The sequence below is a fragment of the Hemiscyllium ocellatum genome, chromosome 1 (assembly GCF_020745735.1).
Source record: "Hemiscyllium ocellatum isolate sHemOce1 chromosome 1, sHemOce1.pat.X.cur, whole genome shotgun sequence".
Classification (NCBI taxonomy): Eukaryota; Metazoa; Chordata; class Chondrichthyes; order Orectolobiformes; family Hemiscylliidae; genus Hemiscyllium; species Hemiscyllium ocellatum.
This window is the reverse complement of record NC_083401.1, coordinates 58463398-58486042: the sequence shown is the minus strand read 5'-3', so window position 1 is coordinate 58486042 and position 22645 is coordinate 58463398. Positions and strand designations below refer to the sequence as shown.

Here is a 22645-nt window from a genome sequence, read left to right as displayed (position 1 = left end):
CCAACTGCCTTCTCTTTCCTCTCTGATGAATCAAAGGTCTTCCATGTTGAACACTAATCAGAAAAAGCATTGAGAGAATAAAGATCACAGAATGTATTCCAGGTAGGGGACTTCAATGTCCATCAGCTATTGTGGCTCCATAGCAGGAATCATGACTACACTGTGCAAATCGTTATGAACATATTTAGCACACTGGGTCTATGACGTGAGGATAAGAAAACCAAAATGATCAAAACCAACTTGACCTCATCCTCAGATGATCCACCACAAATGCATTTGTCCACAGTAGTATTGACGATTACCAAACAGTATTTGCAAACATGAAGTCTCATCTTTGCACTAAGCATCTACTCCATCAGGATATATGCCACTTTCACTGTTCTAAATGGGACAGATGGATCAAACTTGGGCAACTACAATGTGTGCTGGGTCATAGGAAGCAGCAGAATTGTATACTCATGCCCTCCTATGTCTGTTAGTCTACCATCAAATCAGTCAATCAGCCCTGGTTTAATGAGGATTGTATGAAGGCAGTGTCAAGCGTTCCTAAAAATGTGATGTCAACTCAGTGAAGATGCAGCACAGCTAAACAGCAGAAGCAACATGTTGTTTCATTGTTTAAGAAAGTAGCAAAGACGAGCTAGGGAACTACAGGTCAGTGAGCCTGACATCAGTGGTAGGCAAATTGTTAGACAGGAAACTAAGAGACAGCATCAACCAACATTTGGATAGTCAAGGTCTGATTAGGGATAGTCAGCATTTGTGCGTGGTAAATCATGTCTGATAAATCCTTTAGAGTTTTTCGAAGAGGTAACCAAGAGGATAGACGAGAGGAGGTCAGTGGATGTTGTCTATATGGACTTTAGTAAGGCCTTTAGGAGAAAGTGAGGACTGCAGATGCTGGAGGCCAGAGTTGAAAAATGTGGTGCTGGAAAAGCACAGCAGGCCAGGCAGCATCTGAGAAGCAGGAGAATCGACATTTCGGGCATAAGACCTTCTTCAGGAATCAGTATGTATTACTTATTTATGTGCCCACATTACACCTTTCTACAGATTTGGTACCAACTAACTTCTAGACTCATAAACTGGATATAATCCAGACCATTAAAATACAACAGAAGATAGTCTGTGAGAACACTCTGATAAAAACGATTTGTTTCATTCATTAGATCAACACTATGGAATAAATTATTAGCAATCACTGTCACCTAAGACAGTGTTCCCATGAACATTCCTAATGATATTAACTAGGATTGACTGTATCTGAATCTGACCTCTGTGACACATCAGCTTTTTAGATTTAAAGATCAGTTGATCAAAAGCATTGTCAATGATCATTCCACTATCAAGGAATTTCAATTCAAATTATTCGGGGATGTTAGTATTACTCATTGTTAAGTAAAATATTAGAATCGATGGCCATGACTGGATCTATCACACAATAAACAGGCACCAGAGGTTAAAATGTCAGTGAGAATTGCAAATACTGCAACATTTACACTGTTTATGCAAAACCATCAGAAAGTTTGAAAATTACCTGTAATAGCTCTCAAGTCTCAGTTCAGTTCTAGCAGTTCAGTATGGGCGGTTGGCATCTTTCGGCCTCTTGAGCTGTACTTTCAGTCTCTTCATGCCAATCTGAAAACCATTCATTGCCTGGATGGCAGCCTGGGCACTGGCAGGATTGTCAAAACTCACAAAACCTGCCAAAAACATTGGTTTTACAACTTCGTGGGCCAGGAAGAACTAATACAACAGTTCATGCTTGTATTGCACCAAAACCTTGCATTAACTCTTTGTTTTCACCAGCATGTTTTCCATTTAAAAGGTATTTCCATAATTAAATGGAAATGTTCACTGGGGAAGCCAAAGTGCTTAAGCAATAAGAGTTCAAGTCCCACAGATTAAAATGTCGTGTTCACAATTTTTTATAACAATCTTTTGCCTGGTAATCACAATCATTTTATATATATAGGCTGGACCAAGTTAATTTCTGATTTGTTTTCTAGGCTTTCCAGTTTGCTAATGAGCATAATTTAGTTAAAGCTGTGGCTGCCCCTTTCGAGATTGAGATCAGTGTGAATGTGGATCTCTGATATTCATGTTATTGCTGCCATAATTTGATTTGGAGGAGTTTCTGTTTCTGATCATGACTGATGGACAGAGGAGGGTAATGGAGCAAGAAACAAAGAAGAAAATGCAGTTACAAAGCAAAATGAGCTTCAAATAACTTTTAGGGAGGAGGAAAGGTGTTGCAAACTAATTTTGTTTTTGATAGTATTGCCTCAGGGATCAGAAATCAATCTGGTCCAACTGTACATGGTTGTAATATAAAATCTTATCACTTTATTTCGGGGTGTGCAGAGAGGAACAGCATATTTCTGAGATTTATTTGTTCAAACTGTATCAGCAAAACCAGAAACTTTGCCTTAGTTAGAAATAGGGATTGGTCACTGAACTGAGAAAAACTGAGCATTGTTGGTGAATATAATCCTTTACCAAGTAACCCAATATTGGATTCAAATATTCAATCTGACTCTTACCTTTTAAATAGGTGTTGATGTTTCTTTCTGTTTTAAAAAAAGGCATTTTAAACCAGCGTTGTATCAGGAAGTGTATACCAAACATTACGTAAGATTTCTGAAACAAGCTCATATACCAAGCTATCATAACCCAACCAATCTTCTATTTGCAGACTAAAATTCTAATGAACAATGTTTTAAAAAGAACACTATACTGCCTTATATTCACAACTAGTTATAAACTTGCTGGATTATTGTTAGAGTTATAGGTAATTAAATGTAAATAAAATGGCCTCTGTGCAATCCAACTAATTGTCTCATATTTTGGATTTAAAACCTCTGTTTTGTGTGTGTGAATCTGACATGTTTTATTTAATTAGTTGGCTAGAATTCATGCTAAAGTAAGAAGAAAGTAAAAGTAAATTGACACATATTGTTAAATCAACTTCAACTAATTAAGTTTGTTGCTTTATTGAGTCACTGTACTAAACATACCCTATAAAAATGGATCATTAATATACAGATTCCAACTTCAACCTAATTTTATTCTTAGAGTAAAGTGTCAGACATTACAAAGGTAGGTATGGTGCTGGAAAAACACAGCAGGTCAGGCAGCATCTGAGGAGCAGGAGAATCGATATTTCCCGCATAAGCCCTTTATCAGGAATGTGCTCGAAATGTCGATTCTCCTGCTCCTCAGATGATGCCTGACTTTCTGTGCTTTTCCAGCACCACACTTTTCGACTCTGATCTCCATGATCTGCAGTCCTCACTTTCTCCATTACAAAGGTGAGACTTTCTATCATTCAAAAATGAATGGTCATCATGAAGTGACACACAACTACATTCCAGAGAAGTCTTGTCACCTTCATCAAACAATGCGATGTGTGTCTAATACTATCATGTCCCAGAGCTGTGCATTTACTTCACATTTCTGTGTTCTGGAAAAATAATTTGAATACATTGCATTGACCATAATGAGAAATCATGGGCTTCAGAAGTGGTGTAGCCAAGAACTTCCCCCATATACATCAGTTAAGAAGATCAATACATAGGCACAGACTTCCTCATAGAATTCTGAATTTCAAATCCTTCCATAATGCTTAACTTGATAAGATATAGGAGCAGAAATAGACTATTTAGCCTAACAAATCTGATCATCTGTAGAAAGATGTTTGAGAATAGATAAAATGAATAATTCTTCAGAAATGCTACACCAAATTGGCTTGGCCAATGTTCAAACATCCTTGGTGATTGGCTTAATAAGGCAATAGATCCTTTCATGTGTCAATGAGGAATCTAATGCATGTTTAAGGACAGTTCTGAATCTGGACAGAATCTGAGCAGAGCATGCCCTGGTTTAAGATCCACACAGTTTCTGCTGGTCTTAAAGGCACCTTTGGAAGTGAGCATTTTTCAAACATTGTCATAAGATGACATCAGGAGAAGCAGGAATGCTCATTCTTGCTTGATAACACGACTGAGGCCTACAGCTTCACCCTCACATTTGTCTCTCATGGGACTTGAGTTCAGTCATGCTGGCATTGGTCCAGAGAAAACCAGTGAGCTGTCTGAAGCCCCATTGACAATTGGCTGCAGCTCAGAATGAGGCCCTGAGCCCAATTACGAATGTTGACATCATGAACTTAAATATATCTGCTATTATTTTACAATTGAATGGGGATTTTCTAACCTGACAAGGTGGGTGGGTATGTGACGATCAACAATTTAAGAATTCTGAACCTACCATCTTTCACTTTAAATCTGAACATGATGTGCAGTGTGTGGAAAATCATGAATGACAGATATATCTGCGACTTAAATGCGTACAATGCTAATTATCTGCTCCTGTAACCTGGAATTCTGCCTTTCAGTGTACATTGGTTTCCTGGGCTGTCAGGACCTCACTAAGGAAAGCAAGATGTGAAGAAGGCAGGATGTGAATTAGCTAAAAAAGTGACAATTATTACTGAGATTTGGCATCACTTGCCTGTCTTGGTGAAAGTTAGGACTTGTTCTGAGAATGTGCTTTCACTTCTTTGAAGGCCAACTCTACAACTTTGCAGTCTATCCTAATTCACTCTCCGGATGTCAATTTTCAGATCAACTTGGGAGCTGCTTCTACAGCTGTTCTTTGGACCTCAGATGTGGAACAATGACAGCAGTAACAGTAGCAACACCATATTTACAAGGACCAGCCATCATCTACATTTTTAACACTGATGGGCCCAATCAGAGAAATGGGCATTTGCTGTTCTGGTCAGATTCCCTTAGGTGCAAGAGTCATCATCTGCACAATCAAGGCACTCCCTGGTTGACAGTACCTGGGAGGAGCCCAAATACTGAGCCAGGGAAGTAATAACCGAAGCCATTTGGGCAGCACAATTGTAACTGAGCAAGCAATTAAAATGGTGAAGATGCAGTTTGGGACCCCGAGGTAAAGTTTCCAGAATTGATGAATGATCTGCTGATTTGAGCTTCAGGAAGAAGTTGGTGAGGACCACTTTAAATGGGAGGAGCCTGATGTGAAGAAGGCACCTGTAAGTGCCTGTGAATGTTTAATACAGACATGCTTCAGTTTAACTGAGGCAACACAGTCAGCTGGCACACCCATTCAGACCCACAGGGCACCATATTTCCTCCAAGCTGTGTAGGTGAGTTGCTGCATGGCATTCCAGAATGGACCATAGATGGAACAACTGCCACATTTCCAAGCATAACCTGCCGCAGGACAATCTTCCAGAGATCACACATTGCAATCTGCCAGCTCAGAATGGTGAACAGTAATGGGTAATGGAAAAGGGAACATAGCAATGTGTCCTGAGGCCTGAGCAAGCCCTCAGTCAACAATCCATCTCTTTTACGGGTACACACTGATCATGAACTACCATTCCTCACAGGCCAAAAGGTTGCTTAACAGCAGTTAACATTGGGCGATGATATAGGTTTTGAGATAAATAAACATGAAACAGAAATGTACCACTCTAACACTGTGTTACACATCACACTAATTGCCACATATAACAGCACAGCCTTTCCTTCTCTTTCCACTGCTTCTACGTAGAGTTACACCTGTGACAGTTCAACAGAACTGGAGGCAGGGCTGCTTCTGACTGTTCAGATGCTCCTCTGTAAACAGCTCTGGATCTTAAGAGGCACAAGCCTGTGCCACTTATATCTGTGCAGGGGCATACTCAGGCATTGTAGTGGGAGACAACATTTGAGACAGTGACTAGGGAAGCTGTCATAGTGGACACTTTGAGCAGAGACCCCATCTTCATTCCTCCATCTTCCCTCTCAAGGCTCACCCACAATTCCCTGGTGCACTTTAGAGAGATGCTAACTAGCCAAGGTGAGATCTTAATCGATCTTCAAATAAGGGGGCATCATGATGGTGTAGGCCAATGAAAAGTGACCATGTACCTGAGTAACTGCCATGTCTTCTGCCTTCTTTCTGATGTTCCATGAAGGTGTCACTCTAGATCTCAATCCAAAACATCAAGGAATTCACACTAGAGAGGGAATCCTCTAATCTTGCTCCAAATTAATGCAGTATTGCTGGAGAGGCTGACAGGACCTCATGCACTTTTTTGTTATTGATCCAGAAACATCAACTTTGTTTTGGACCTTTCAGCCTCAGCAACTGTATACAGCTCAAAGAAAACAGGGAGGTTCCTGCTCCTCCTCCCTCTGACAACATGGACTCTCCACTGCTTTACCTGTCACCACTAACTCCTCCTGATCACTTGTCATGTTTGATTCACCATGTGAGTAACTAATTACAAATCATGGGGATCCCACTAGAGGTGTATGTGAGTCTGAGCTGGTTGATATGGAGTCTGAGCCCTCTCACGATATATCCTCATGGTGAATGGCCTCCACTGAGAAGTCTTCATCTTTCCCTGATGCACTTCCTGAAAGACACTTGAAGAATCTGTGGGAGTTGAAATACATGAATTAGAATTGACAGAGTGAGAGGGTGCTAAGTTATCATTTTGCACATGATCTCATTTCATTGCCTGTTGACTTCATGACAACATGAATGAGCACTGTTTCCAATGTGTCTGTGTGATATTTAATACTCACCAGGTCAGTGGGAGGTTCCCAATCCTGGCATTCCAAGACAAAGCCTATCTCCATCACTTCCTCTTCAAGGTGGAGATGATGGGAGGGCCATCTCTGGTTCTCTGCCTCTCCATGATGTGTGTGATTGCTCCTTTTTCAAGGAGCGAGAAATAAAGTGTTTACACAACACGCAACATAGAGGGAGAAGCCCTATCAGGGATGGCTTTTACTTTGGAATAGGTTAAGGGTGAGACTCGATGGCTGGTCAGATGGGGTTATGAACAGCTGCCGAGACAGAGAGGAACGGTTGCAGCAGCAGAGTAGATAAATATGAGAAGTCAAGGAAGGAGAATGCGCAGGAGAAGCCATAGGAAGGCTGAATGAGGGGACTGGAGGCTAAGGTTAGATGCACATCACAATACAGTTGAGTATGCCATGTCACTTACCCTGCCTGCGCTGCTTAGGCTACAGAATCATTTTGGTGTTGCATCCATCACATTTATGGGGCTGGTTTAAGTAACTTGCAAGGAGTCTTCTTCTTCCTGTCCATTGGGAATAGAATCTTCCTGCGAGCCCTAATGGCCCACAGCATCATGCCCAAAGACATGTTGCTGAAGAGTGACGGTGCCTTGATAAGTTGTGTCTGTTTCTGGTGCTTCTGGCTCTGTCTGAAAAGCTCTACCTTTTTCAGTTGTGCACCTTACACTGTCCATTTTAATGGAAGAGCTGAAGCAGACTGACATAGATTGGCCATTGTGCCTGCTTGTTCCAATCACTCAGGGAGATCTAAATGCAGTGGTTGCATACAATAGCTATTGACAAATGAACTGCTGTCAGCTCTAGGTTCCTGATGCATTGCCAGGATTGCACCCTCGCTGTGAACGGGCCAAAGGTTCAGCCCTGAGGTCTGCAACAGGAAAGCGAGCATAAATCAATGAATTCTGCAATTCTCTTTGGTTTCGGGGTGGGCATAGCTAAAAAAGAATGATTTCATTTGGGGTTTGGCAAGACAATGGCAGTTCGCAGCAAAGATGCCAGGAAACTATGAAGTGGCACATAACCAACTTGTGCCAAAATACCCTGGTGTATTTATTACCTAAAAGCAATTGAAAGCTGTGAATAAACGTGAAATACTGCAGGTGCTGGAGATCTGAAACGAACACAGAGAACACTGAAGGAACTCAACAAGTCTGGCAGTGTCTGTGGAGAGAGAAACGGAGTTAACCTTTTGAGTCCAATTCGAATCCTCTGTGTTTGTTTCAAGGCTACGGATGCTATATCATTCAACAATGTAAGAATCAGAACACCCAGGGCAATTGTTGCTGCACATTGGGCTTTGGATGGCTCAAGCTGAAACTTTAGCAATATGAGAGCTGTCTTACTTCTGCAATGTAATATGTGCACACTTCACCCAGAAAACCACACATTTAGGTGCAGGGACAACTTGATGCATTGAATTTCTCAGCCTCAGTGTTTTAAAAAAAACTTACCTTTTCAAAGTTCTGGAATGATCAATAAGCAAATTAGCTCATCACCTAGGAATGGGTTTAATTCTCACATATGCTGAGGGGAGTGCCAGTTATTTACGACTGATACGGTTGTGAATTCCATTCTTCAGAAGCTCATTAGAGTCATAGAGTCACTTAGTTTCAAAATAGAGCAATGGTAGGAGTTTAATTTGCTCATTCTGCCTCAGAAAAAGACTGAGCTTCAAAGATCATTCTTTGCAACACTTACAGATAGATTCACTCTTTGAAACTGTTCTGGAACCAGAAATCAGTTCCTATTGTCAATTCCTGTTACAGGTATTAAAAAAAAACACCGAAGCAAGAATGTCAATGCTGTTAAAGTGGATAAAAACAGTGAAAATATCAAAGATAAATCAAAGCTAATTGTTCACAAATCTCACTGATGATAACACAATAAGATATACTGCAGGAGGATTAGCTGATCTGCCTGAAAATGACCCATCTGGATTTTGGACAAAATCTTATCATTGACATTTCTAACCAGTTTGGCTGTCTTTTGCTTCAACTGAATGACTTTGCAATCATTTGGCTCATGTTATTCCCTATTATTTTGCAATTTTGCTCTCGCTGGTAAATCAGCAGCTAGAGTTCTCACTAGACTCACTAGCAGAAAGTTCTAACTCCAAATATGGTCTGGTAAGAAAGGACATGTATGAATATTTTATAAATCAATAGAACTCTAACAGAAGGCATAATGAGGATGGTGTTTATTGGGTTAAGTCAATTTTTGTTGATTAAAATGCAAAACATAACTGCAATGATATTTTGCTGAAATAACATTTACAATGTCAATGAAAATATTTCTTTATCCTACATACTGCTGGCAATGATTTCTCCTAACTGGAGTTTTAACAGCCCAACTTGCTGTTTCAATCTTGAGAGACCTTAGGATATAAATTAGGAATGGCAATGTTAAGGTATAAACACTTAAAATGCTCATGTTCAATTCCCTTCTCTGTTATTTTAATATTTTTCAGGCCTGATGGGTAAATATTTTTGTTAAGATGGTGGACAGAGATGAGCATTTTAAGCATTTACAGAATAAGTCCTCAGCCTCTTGTTTACTCTTGGAAAACAGAAAATTCTGGAAATACACAGCAGGTCTGCCAGCATCTGGAAAAGGAAAAGAGATGTTAATACTTGTTTTCAAAATATTAACATTCATTTTCTCTGCTCAGTATTTCCAGTAATGTATTCCTGATATTCTGATCTACAGCTTTTATATTTTTCTGTTCTTATTTATTCTTGACTACTACCAAATATATTAAAAACTATTTAAATGGTATCATCATTGGAAAAGGATTCATATAGTTAGTTACATGCTTCTGGCAGATAAATGCCATTATTACAGATCTGAAACACTCTGTGAGAGCTGCTCGTATAGCCTGTACTGAACTTTCCATTACACAAATTTGTACTGACAGCTTTTGATAGCCAAGAGGATGTGTGATGTTTATATGTTACACAAACCTCTCTAACATCCCTTGAAGTAAAATAGGAGCAGTGCAGGACAGGAAGCTGGGTGTTTTTTATTACAAAGGGTTATTATGATTTTGAATTCATCGCTGCAAGCGGCCATTGAAGCTGAGTTAGGATGGATATAAATGCGCAAGCAAAAATATTGACTGGCATAAACAAAGAGCAGGGAGTTGGGATTAAACTAGATCATTCTTGCAGGGGAGGAACCAGCAACACACATACGGCATCCTTGCATGTTAACATTATTATGATTTACTCTGTAAACAAATGTATAATTTAAAGGCAACTTACAAAAGCTGATCAATAAAAATAATGGTTCTCAGTCACACTATATTATCTTGATCATTATAGTATATTAGAGACATTGATTCATTTCATTAATCTAGTTGACAGTTTGATGCTTGACAAATAAAGCTATTGAAAATGATCGCCAGGAAATATAATATTAAGTAAAGACTGTCAAGAAAATTGCATGTGCAGCAGTAGACCAAGTAAATTATTGCAATATATGAATATAAACATTCTTATTTTTATGATTTCTTATGATTTACGTAAAAAACAGTACATTGCCCATAATTTTTGTAGCATTTGACATATTAGTGTCATGCACTTAGCATTGTACTAAATACGAGAAAGAATGGATAAAGAAAAAGACATTGATTTCTTTTTAAACGTTTAGATGGGATAATCTCAACTTCCAAGTATAGATGGAACATCAAATGGAAAAACAAATGGGAAACTTGACCCCAGTCCTTATCCAAATTGCCCACTTCCAGTTTAAACGAGTTGGATTTTTGAAGAGCAAGCAACCATTCAGTTCTGAGGCAGATGATTAGTCATTAAACGGTTCTTAGGCAGATGATTGGTCATTAGACTGTTCACATGGTTGCTGGAGTCATGAAAGGCTAGACCTATCAGATAAATTCTTTTATATACTGCTCATAGGCAAAGAGCAGCACAAATAAAATTGGTAATAATGCAAAATAGGTGTCAGATCTGATCCTGTCAGCTCTCTGCTGAATATGTGGGATAAAATTACCCCATGGGATATCTACAAAATCATGATGCACAGTTGTTGGAAGAGCCTACAATAATAATTTTCACAGTGTACTGTCAACAAGTAAAACTCCCATGAATTCACCTGAATACAAGTCAAGGGGATGTATTCTTGTATTTGTAATTGATCAGCATCCATATGGAATTAATTACTGAGGAGAATGATATTGTTTTGAGAGATTACAACAACAATGAAGAGGATTCCAGGCATTAGGAATGCAATTACTAAGGAAAGGCAATGGGAGTTAGAACTTCTGGCTTCAAAAAGGTTAAGACAATGGTTTAAAGTCTACAGGATTATTAAGGGAGTTGACCAAATAGTTCCTAATATGTTAGGAGAAGGAGAAAAACATCAACAAATGCAGATTAAGAATTAGGAAAATATGGGAAGTCAGACTGAACCATTCATATCAAGACCAACATTCCATAAGTGTCAAATAAAACAGCATCAGAAATTAGATACTAGAGCGCACAGAACAGATTCTGTATGCCCATCTGGACTTTGTAGTTCTATTGATTAGGCAGCATAATGGAACAAGTAGCTGGAAAAATGTAAATTTTGGCAATGTATGGTCTGAATATTCCAGGTTTCGGATTAGTTATAGTTACACAGTTCTAAAGCTGACATACCTAATATGCAATATTCAATGCTAAGGCCATATATTTTCAACCAAATTAAACTAGGTTGATGTCTCAAAATAACCATACCCTGTTGTCCTACATGCTAATGACTCCCAGTGGATCACAGTGGCCCTTTGCTACTTCCTCTGCATGAACTGAAAAGTGCTGTTAGCTATAACTAATATATGAAGAAATGAGGATATTGCAAACATGAAGTTGCAAGGCTCACATTGTAGGACATTACTGAAGTTAGATAGAATAAAGGAAAAGAGATGGCAATTTGGGATATAACAGCTGGAAGGTAAACAGTTCCATAGTTTTTAGCTCCTGGGAAAGACATTTTTATGACATACCAGAAGAAACGGAAGATTATACTTGGAGAGAATGTTTAGTGAGACACACCTGTAAAATATAAAGTCACTTTAATTTTACCAGAGCAGAGGGCTGCTCTCGTTTTAGAGAGAGATGTCTGGTGTTGGTTTGACCTGAGAGTCACCAGGCCTCAGACCGAGGAAGAGGCATGGTGACCTCAGTGAGACACACCATAGTGCCCATAAGAAGGACAAAAGAGTATTTAGAGATTGGAGGTCAGAGTTGAGAGAGAAATGACTAACAAAAACAGACGTTTTCTTGTTTCCTCTCCCATTTGGACATTTTGGAGAATTGCTTGATTATTTTTGGGGTATGCCTAAATAGAAGTTCCTGTCAAGAATTTAAATGGAGTAAGTGTAATAAGATATTGGGAGGTACTATATTAACATGGATAAAGGATTGTTTAATGAAGAGAAGACAGAGCTTTGGGACAAAAGGGGCATTTTCAGGATGGGAACCTATGGAATGTTACAGGGATCAGGATTGCCATTTATGGAAGACAGCTCCAGCGTGTTGAAGTGTTTCCTGCCTCCACTCATCAAACATTCACACCAGAGCCCCCTATCCAAGAATTCCAAGCCTGTGGAAATAGTTTCTCTCTATTCCACTTAATAACCTGAACATTTTGATCAATCAACCCTTAAGCTTTCTTAATTTCCAGGGAATATACAATCAGTTTGTGTAATCTCTCCTTGTTTTTAAGCATTGGAGAGACATACTTCTGGTAAATCTAAGATCATTCATGGCCTGCACAGCCTTTGTAAAGTATGGTGGCAGAACACCAGCTGTGGTCTGCCTAGGGCTTTATATTACTTAAACATGATTTCCGTGTCCTTATATTTAAGTCTTCTAGAAATAATGGCTAACATTGCATTCCATCTATTTATTAGATTAAATGATCTATGAAACTGTACCCCAGATATCTTGTTGGACCTCCAGCGATTCCAGCATTTCATCATTTACAATGCATGCTCTTCTATTCTTTTTATATTCAAAGTGGATAACCTCACATTTGACTCCATTGAAATCCATTTGATACAATTTTGCTCATTCTGTTTTGCTATTGATACCTCTGAATAATGTCATACTTCAATCTAAACTACTCCCAATGCTGTCTATCACTGTATCATTGGCAAATTTTTATCCACTGATCAATTTTTATGAGATTGACTAAAGTATAAGAATGTGAGTTATCATCAGTGGCTTTTCCCATGTATTGAAAGATGGAAAAGAGAAGGTATGGATTAGTAGTTTATGAAAATAAAATTATCTACAGTTGTTGGGTGGTTAAAAACATTGGCAAATATTGCCGTTAAAGAAAACACATTTTGTCAAAGATTTTCATCTTGCAGTCATCAGGACATTCACAAAATACTAATGTCAGAGGAAGCAACATTGATCCTTCACGACAGGAGAGTACTAATTTGATGGCAAGTCAATCTGATTGAAAATGACATTGCTGTAAAGAATGCAACAGTTAATGATGATTGACTGTTAACTGCCAGACTTTGTTTAACGTTCAAACTGAGCAGGTTGAGGATGTAGGTTTGCTCGCTGAGCTGGAAAGTTTGTTTCAGACATTTCATCACCATACTAGGTAACATCATCGGTAAGCCTCTGGATGAAGCACTCGTGGTATGGCCCGCTTTCTATTTATATATTTAGCTTTCTTTGGGTTGCTGATGTTATTTCCTGTGGTAACACCATTTCCTGTGGGGGTGTCATTTCCTGTTTTTTTTCTCAGGGGGTGGTAAATGGGGTCCAAATCAATGTTTTTGTTGATAGAGTTCCAGTTAGAATGCCATGCTTCTAGGAATTCTCGTGCATGTCTCTGTTTGGCTTGTCCTCGGATGGATGTGTTGTCCCAGTCGAAGTGGTGTCCTTCCTCATCTGTATGTAAGGACACTAGTGACAGTAGGTCGTATCTTTTTGTGGCTAGTTGATGTTCATGTATCCTGATGGCTAGTTTTCTGCCTGTTTGTCCAATGAGCAGGTTGACTCAGATTGATCTGGGTATTGCCCTTAGAAAGAAATTGATGGATCACTTCCAACTATTTTGTTGAGTTGAAACAGGTGTTGAGTGTGTACATATTTTTTCTATCTGGAGAGGGATTTTCTTCTGTATTAGTATTCTTGAAAATGTCCTGATGATTGAAAGATGAAAAACTTCCAAAATAATTGATACATTTGTGAGTAGGTAGCAATTTCTCATGGAGTTATGCATTATGAAAGTTTAAAATTTATTAATGATAGGGTTCATAACTTCAAAAGAGACTCTGCCGTCACTATTTGCTGTTGATTATAGTATCAGATTGCAAATATTCTATGACATAATCAGAAGTTCATATTTATTAAAGTATAAGGTACCTTTATTTGTTCCATATTGGAATTGCCAATCTAATTTAACCTTTGCCCATTTGCCGCTGTTGAATCAATAGCATTAAGACCATGTTTGTTTAGAAATACTGATTTGAACCATCTTTGCCTCTTTAAAGGTAAAACACTTCGAGCAAGATTTTAGTTTACTTATTTTACCTATTTAGTTTTCATTCAAAATACTAATCTGAGACAATGAGTATTTTGAATGAAAACTTTGCTTGTTGATTAGAAGAAAATATTTTTCTCATTTTCATTTAAAATGCTCATCATCTCAGATGAACTAACAGAATGGATCAAAGAAGTCCTTGAATTAGTGGGGAGTCGTTTTCTAAACTATCCTGTGTCAAGTACCATCTGAAAATTCGATAACAGTCAAAGGGAAAACCTGTGTAGACATCTGAAGGAATGTGCTGCACTAGAAATATTTTCTCTAAATATACATCAGCAGAAGTAAATTGCTGGCAAGATAACAAATGCAAAGAAATTCAGAATTTGATAGCGTATGGACAGTAACCTGATAACCTTTGAATCTCCCTTGGATCTCCTTAGAGCTTGGTGACCTAAATTTGAAAGCCAATGATGTAAAAATGTGTGTTATAGGTCACTTTCACATATTCTTATCAAAATGTAAAGAAATGCTTTAAACAGAACTAAATGTCCTAAATAAAACAATAGAATCGTGGAATTATAGAGATGTACAGCGTGGAAACAGACCCTTTGGTCTAACACATCCATGCCAACCAGATATTCTAAATAAATCTAGTCCCTTTGGCCAGCACTTGCCCATATCCCTCCAAACCCTTCCTATTCATATACCCAACCAGCTGCCTTTTAAGTAATTGTACCAGCCTCCACCACTCCCTCTGGCAGTGTATTCCATACAGGAGAAAGTGAAGACTGAAGATGCTGGAGATCAGAGTCGAGAGTGTGATGCTGGAAAAGCACAGCAGGTCAGACAACATCTGAGGAGTAGGAGAATCAACGATTCGGGCATAATCCTTTAATCAGGAATGAGGCTTGTGGGCTGAGTGGCTGAGTGGCTGAGAGATAAATGGGAGGTTGGTGGGGGGGGGGGAGGTTGAGGGGAATGTAGCTGAGAAAGCGAGAGATAGGTGAAGGTGAGGGAGAAGGGGGTATGGAGTGGATAGATGGGAAAGGTGATGGACAGGTCAGGAGGCTGGCGCCGAATTGGAGGCTTGGGACTGGATAAAAATGGATTTCAACAGTTTCCTCATTTCCCCTCCCCCCACATTATCCCAGTCCCAAGCCTCCAACTCAGCACCGCCCTCCTGACCTGTTCATCACCTTTCCCATCTATCTGCTCCACCTCCCCCCCCCTCCCCTGACCTATCACCTTCTCCCTCATCTTTATCTACCTATCACTTTCTCAGCTACCTTCCCCACAACTCCACCCCCCACCCCCACCCCCCATTTATCTCTCAGCCTCCCGGCCCACAAACCTCATTCCTGATGAAAAGTTGATTCTCCTGCTTCTCGGATGCTGCCTGACGTACTGTGCATTTCTAGCAACTCATTTCACACACACACCACCCTCTGCAGGAAAAGGTTGCCCCTCAGGATTCTTTTAAGTCTTTCCCCTCCCATCCTAAACCTATGTCGTCTAGTTCTGGACTCCCATCCCAGGGAAAAGACCTTGTCTATTTATGCAATCCATGCTCCTTGTGACTTTATAAACCTCTACAAGGTCATCCCTCAGCCTCTTACATTCCAGGGAAAACAGCCCCAGCCTATTCAACCTCTCCCTATAGCTCAAACCCTCCAAACCTGGCAACATCCTTGTAAATCTTTCCTGAACCCTTTCAAGTTTCATGACATCGTTCCGATAGAGGGAGACCAGAATTGCACACAATATTCCAAAAGTGGCCTAACCAATGTTGCGAACCTGCATGTTAGTCAGTCAGATTCAAAGTTAAGTCACTGCACACCCCTATAACATAAATAGGCAATATCCAGATGCTGTGAAATTTTTAAACTTTATTCTAATCTTTAGTAATTAAGTTATGCATTCAAATGCACTCCTTATTTCTTAAACACTGTAAATGTCAGACAGCAATTCAGAATTCTGTGACAACCCTTTGAGGACCATAAAAAGTACTTTTAATTTGAAAATTAAATAATACTTTTAATACTAATACCTTTTCAATGATTACAACATCACTATACCGGACTGTCATAAAGCAGAGAATCATGTAGGACCTCATTGCTCATTCAGAACGGGATCAGTTCTGCTGTTACATGAAGCTTGAATCTATTTTAGCAATCCAATTGCAGTCCTTAAAGGGTTTAAATATATTGCTGTGTCCTTTGGGGGAAATCCATGAAGAATAGCAATCAGATAAACAAGAATCAAGAGAATTATTGTCCTTATTCAGAAAAATTTGAAAAAAAATGACAATGTTATATTTTCGATACTATACATTACCAGTTTTCTTTTACTAGCAGGGAAGACCAATATCCCACTGAATGTCACAGATATGAACAATCTTTGACTCTCTTTCTCAAGAATAATAACAATGTCCACTGAATAAAGTTTAAAATATCACATAAGCCAAATATTACCTTTGATCTTTGGTTACATTTGTTTGTTGTCAGTACTTGTAGCACACACCAATAGAGCATTTAATTGGTTGGAAATGACTTTAAGTTCTTTGTATTGTTTTTTATTAGTGACATGTGTACCATAAGATGATTTACAAAAAATGTGTTGGAATTCCCATATTACAGTAAAACACAGTTTGAAAATCTCTGTTCCTCAATTTAACAAATATACAGATTGAATTGTGAAGGAAACCATTGAACCAACTTTTTTTTAAAGAATTCAACCACTGAACATACTACGCTTAGCATTTTTGACGTTAATGAAACAGTATAAATTATGAAATATTTTGATGTTATCTTTTATTTATATTCCTCTCTGCATTAAATATGTTTACACAGCATAGTTGGTCATTCTGCGATGCTACAAAATGTACTTGATGTTCACTAATTAGGTCATTAAATCTGTAGAGGTGTTTACAGTGGGACCCACTTGCAGTCTTTGATCCTGTTCAGGATCTTTTTCTGGAAGTTTCCAACATAATTTTAACTCGGTTGTTAATAATCTTCATCAACAGTTCTGTGTATTTTAAGTGTACTACTTCTAGAGTTCCACTGTATACAGGTTAATCAATAGATATCTTATTTCCTTGAATACAACCAACTGACTGTAATTTACAAAACAGACATCTATCTTGTGTAATTAATAAATTTGTTGGAGGCAGCACAAAAGTACCATGGGAAAATTAATGGAAAGTTGCTGTCTGCACAACACATTCTAGTCCTTCCAACTATTTAAATCCAGTTACTTTGGGATTATTAATTTCTCAGATTTTAAGGTTAATAAAAATGCAAAAACAACCGGTTAAAAATAAGTCAATGGCATCACATCTACCTTAGGCATGAACACTCAGACCATTTTATTGGAATAATTTTCTTTTATAAGAAGTGATCCATGATCAAATATGTGCTGAATCCAAATGGAGCCTACTATTCTCTTTCTAGACCCAAGGCAGAGAGCAATGACTCAACTGCAAGTTTTCAGTTCACTCTTGGAAGAAACAATAAACAGAATACCAGAACAAGAGCTGTCATATTCCAGAAACACATATGGCAAAGTCTGTGCTTTATTCTGTTCTAGAAAATATTCAAATTCAACTACAGGTCGGGGTTTGTGCTTGTTCTAAAACAGTTTTGTCAGTCATAAAATAATGGACTATTCATTGGGGTTTTGTTTAATTTTTCAGTTATAACCCTTGACTGTTTGTACAAAAAGTATTCAAGGACCTTGTTCCATTCAAGGAAATACAGTATTCTGCACATCTACGTACAAGTGTTTCCAGTAAGCAAAGCAGGAATATTGTAATGTTAAATATAATTCAATCCCTTTTCCCTCAGCAAAACAGAACTGTAAATTAAAGCCTCAGCGAGGTTGCTGAAGGGAAAGGTTAAAGGTTAATCTACATAAGAGCAGAATCCTTCATAATTTGCAATGACTCATTGTTTAGACATAATTATTTCAGTGTATTGACATAAAATCTAGTCTTTAAAATCATTTCTCACAGAATAGCAATTGAACTTTTTTTTATCTGTACCCACCAAAGCATTTACTTTGGTTTGTCGCTCGGTCCACAAACACTTTTGAGGAGATGACATTACCGAAAGGCAGGAACATTTGCATGAGCTCAGCATCTCCAAACTCCTGAGGAAGGTGATAGATAAAAAGGTTGCAACCCTCAGGACCTGCAGAAGAAAGGATGCACTGCATTGAAAGAGTTGAAACATGGTACAGAAATAGAAGGTACAAAAATCAGCAGCTCAGTTCACAAACCTGTTTGAAAATGACACATTAAGTGTTGTCACTAACAATGACAATATATATTAGCTTCTATGTCTTATTATCATACAAAACAGGCAACTTATCAAACTACATCAAAAGAAGCACTTTTGTGGCCTGTTACTTGTATCAGAATATTTTCTTTTCAGCTAAGAAAACAAAGGGTGGTTGAGCAACTGAATGTAGGGGACATCTTATAGTGCTTCTATTTCAATCTACTTTTTCCACAGAGCTTACCATTCTGGTCTTAAACCATATCCACATTATGGTTTGTCAGCAGAAGTACGCATGTGATGAAGGAGAAAGTTTACTGGATGTCACATCCAGCTGTGAATGACATGCACAACTGAATAATTCATGAGGGTGGACGCTGCATGAATATTCCTACCTTCAGTGATGTCAGCAATTGAGAGGAAAAGACAAGGCTGAAATATTCACAGCCATCTTTAGGCAGATTTCAGAGTGAATGAACAATTTCAGTTCTCTGCCGAGGTGCACACCATTATAGAAGTCAATCTTTAGCCAGTTGCATTCATTCCACATGATACAAAAAAAGGCTAAATTCACTCCTCAGTCACAGGATGAGGCATCCCTGGTTAGGCCAACAATTATTGAACAGTTAAGAGTCAACCACATTGCTGTGGGTCTGGAGTCACTGTGGTCTAGACCAGGTAAGGATGGCAATTTCCTTCTCTAAAGAACATTTGTGAACTAAATGCAGCAAATGCAATGGGCTCTGAAAAATATTTTGCTGTAGTTCCAAAGGCTTATATTCTCAAACTAGCCACATCTTGCACCAAATTGTTCCAACAGTAGAGTTACTAAATGAACATGTTCCTACAAAAGTAAAGAAATTGTCCAGGTATTAAAATAAAATCTGGTTGTTTACTGCCAAATCAATCTAATCTCAGTCATCATTAAAGTAATGAATGCTACATTGTCAGAGCTATCAGGTGCTACATACTAATAACTTGCTCACTGATGCTCAAGTTGGGGTTCCACCAGGGCCACTCAGCTCCAGACCATATTACAGTTTTAATTTGAACATGGACAAATGAGCTGAACTCAAGTGTTGAGATAAGTGTGGCTGTCCTTGATATCAAGGCAGTGTTTGTTTCAGTGTGACATCAAGGAGCCTTAACAAAACTGATGCCGATGAGAATCTAGTGGAATTTATTTGCTGGTTGGAGTCATGTCCCACACAATGGAAGGTAGTTGTGGTTTTTGAGATAATCATCTCAGCTTCAAGACATCTCTGCAGGTGTTCCTTAGAGGAATGGCCGAGGCCCAACCATTTTCAATTGCTTCATCAATGACCTTCCTTCCATCATAAGGGGCAACTTCACTGATTATTGCATTGTGTTTGGTTCCATGAGCAGTTACTCAGATACTGAAGCAATCCATGACTGCATGCAGCAAGTACTGGTTAATATGCAGGTTTGGTCAAGTAACCAGCAACATTTGTACCAATTGTGAGAAAATGATCATCTTCAATGAGAGCGAGTCTTATCCACCTCTACTTACCACTCAATTACCACCATTGCATCCTCAATATTAACACCTGGGGCTTACCACAGATCACAATCTAACTATAACAGTCAATAAATATAGTGGATACAAAAGTAAATGAGAGGCAGGGAATTCTGTGGCAAGCATTCTTCTGGCTCCTCGAGTCCACCATCTCGAAGTTATGAGTCAGGAATGTAATGGAATACTTTCCACTTGCTAGAATGAGTCGGATTCAAACAACACTGACATCATACAGGACAAAACAAATTTCAACTATCTCAAAAATACACTCCCTCCACATTGATGCATTGCGCCCTGTGTGGGACCACATCCTCCAGGCTAAAGAAGAAGGTATTTGTATGCTTCTCTTTATTGGTCAGAGCATTGAGTATAGGAGTTGGGAGGTCAAATTATGACTGTACAGGACGTTGGTTAGGCCACGTTTACAATATTGTGGGCAATTATGGTCTTCTTCCTATCGGAAGGATGTTGTAAAACTTGAAAGGATTCAGAAAGGATTTACAAGGATGTTGCTAGGGTTGGAGAGTTTGAGCAAAAGGGAGAGGCTGAATAGGCTGGAGCTGTTTTCCCTCGAGTGTCGGAGGCTGAGGGGTCACCTTATAGAGGTTTATAAAATCATGAGGGGCATGGATAGGATAAACAGACAAGGTATTTTCCCTGGGTTAGAGTGGTGCTGGAAAAGCACAGCAGTTCAGGCTGCATCCGAGGAGCAGGAAAATCGATGTTTTGGGCAAAAGCCCTTCATCAGGAATAAGATATTTTCCCTGGGCTGGGGGAGTCCATAACTAGAGGCATAGGTTTAAGATGAGAGGCGAAAAATGTAAAAGGACCTAAGGGGCAATGTTTTCACATAGAGCGTGGTACTTGTATGAAATGATCTGCCAGAGGAAGTGATGGAGGCTGGTATAATTACAATATTTAAGAGGTATGTGGATGGGTATTTGAAAGGAAGAGTTGAGAGACGTATGAGCCAAGTGCTGGCAAATAGGACTAGATTAGGTGAGGATATCTAGTTGGCATGGAGAAGTTGGATCGAAGGGTCTGTTTCTGTGCTGTACATCTCTATGATGCTATGACCTGCCTCATGTTGACAGCTGTTACTCATCTACAGTCAAAGATATATGTGAGGGCATATTTCATCAGACTTCTGAAGCTTGGCTAATAGGTGAGTGGGCTTGTAAAATGGCAGCAGAAAACATCAGGAAATGAGCCTGATATCTCCCGCTGCCAGGGAGTCTGACCAGCAAGGGAATCTCAATGGTCTAATTAAGGATCATGTCTTGCCCTGGCTGGCATTTTTACCACCATCAGTAAGGGCACTCACAGGGTGGGGAGACCAGCAGCTAAACCCTGGTACCCGCCCAGCAGGTTCTACTCTGTGCTGGAAGGCCTAACAACACTGGCTGCCCGAGGCTATAGTGCCACAGCTGGTAGGTGGTGTTTCCAATTGCCGGGGCTTATCTGCTGGATTCTGGAATGGTAAGCAACGAAACTAACCATGGAGGTGCTCCCTCCCTCATCCTGCAGCCTTAGCAATGGCCATTTCCAGTAACAGTGCTGCTGTGCCTCTGATGCCGCCTGTCCTTTCATTGGGTTGGCTGCTCTGGGAGGCTGATGGACCATCATCAGTTGCACAGTGATCTGGGTACTGGCTTTGCAATCAATGACCAGAGGTTAAATACCTACCGCAGTCCTGCTGCATCCGGTACGGACTTGGATCTCACTTCTGCTCCCAGTGGAGGAAGCTCTTACCGGCTTTGAAATCCAAGCCTCAGTTTAAGAATTACAACCCTGGGAGTGGCACCTTCTGTGAAATCAAGAGCTAGCACGCTGCTTCATCAACATTCCTTCACTGGCATTCCTTCACTGCTTGGCTGGATTACAGTTTTTGAAATGCAAAATGCACACACAAATGTGATTATGGTGTGGAGAAAAAGAGGTTCTTGTTTATATAAGAGCTTTAGGTATGAGGATACAAACAACATTGATGATTTTACCTTCATTGCTTGTCATGGTCTCAAAAACATGCATCCTAATCACACTCAGTACTGGCCACTTCACTGGGGTTAGCACATGCCGGTGTAATTGTCTATTCAGCTCCTGTTTCCTTTGATTCTGCATCATCCTTAGAGGCTGGATGTTTTTTCTCTGCACTGGAGGGATTCTACACTGGGTTTCGATTCTAACATCACAGGCCAAAGGAATTTATTCTGTGATCCTGATCCTGCAAGAATGAGGGAGTGTGACAATGAATGAATTCGGGAGTGTAAGTAAGTTGTGAGTTATGGATGTGAGGTTTGTATCAATGCCAAGACTGTGAGTGAGGTCTGACTGATCAAGATAGTTGGCAGGTGAGTGGTGGGGTACAGTGATTTGACATGTGACTGAGGTTAATGTTGCAGTTGGCAGGTTATGGCTTTTTAATATACATTCACCGGCCTTGACAACTTTGAGATAACTGAACTTCTGGAGGCTCTGCATCAAGGTCCTCAGGACTTGACCGACAGCATTGAACTTCATTGTAATCTGCTTCCACTACCCTTTGGCTATGTGTCTTTGACTCTCACTGTAAATGCAGGACATTTCTCTGTCACTCCTTTCCATCAAGACCTCTGATAGTGTCTGAGATGCATGAAGCTCACTCATCTCTACTGTGCATCCCTTTGGAGTTCTTTGCCATGGCATAGTTTCTCAGTATG

General features: G+C 39.4%; 1 protein-coding gene across 18 annotated transcripts in view; it reads right to left on the bottom strand.

The window, feature by feature from the left end:
* Positions 1-1575: 1575 nt before the first annotated feature.
* Positions 1576-22645, bottom strand: part of celf4 (CUGBP, Elav-like family member 4) — a 1146342-nt gene continuing 1125272 nt past the window's right edge. For 9 of the 18 annotated variants that reach the window (XM_060829456.1, XM_060829435.1, XM_060829482.1 and 6 more), the window contains 2 exons: positions 18239-18322; positions 1576-1703 (listed from right to left, as the gene is read on the bottom strand). In XM_060829456.1, the coding sequence (XP_060685439.1) occupies positions 1576-1703; positions 18239-18322 (212 nt within the window). Of the gene's footprint in view, positions 1704-18178; positions 18323-22645 lie in introns of all 18 variants that reach the window. The other 9 variants (XM_060829519.1, XM_060829538.1, XM_060829501.1 and 6 more) reach the window with 2 other exon arrangements.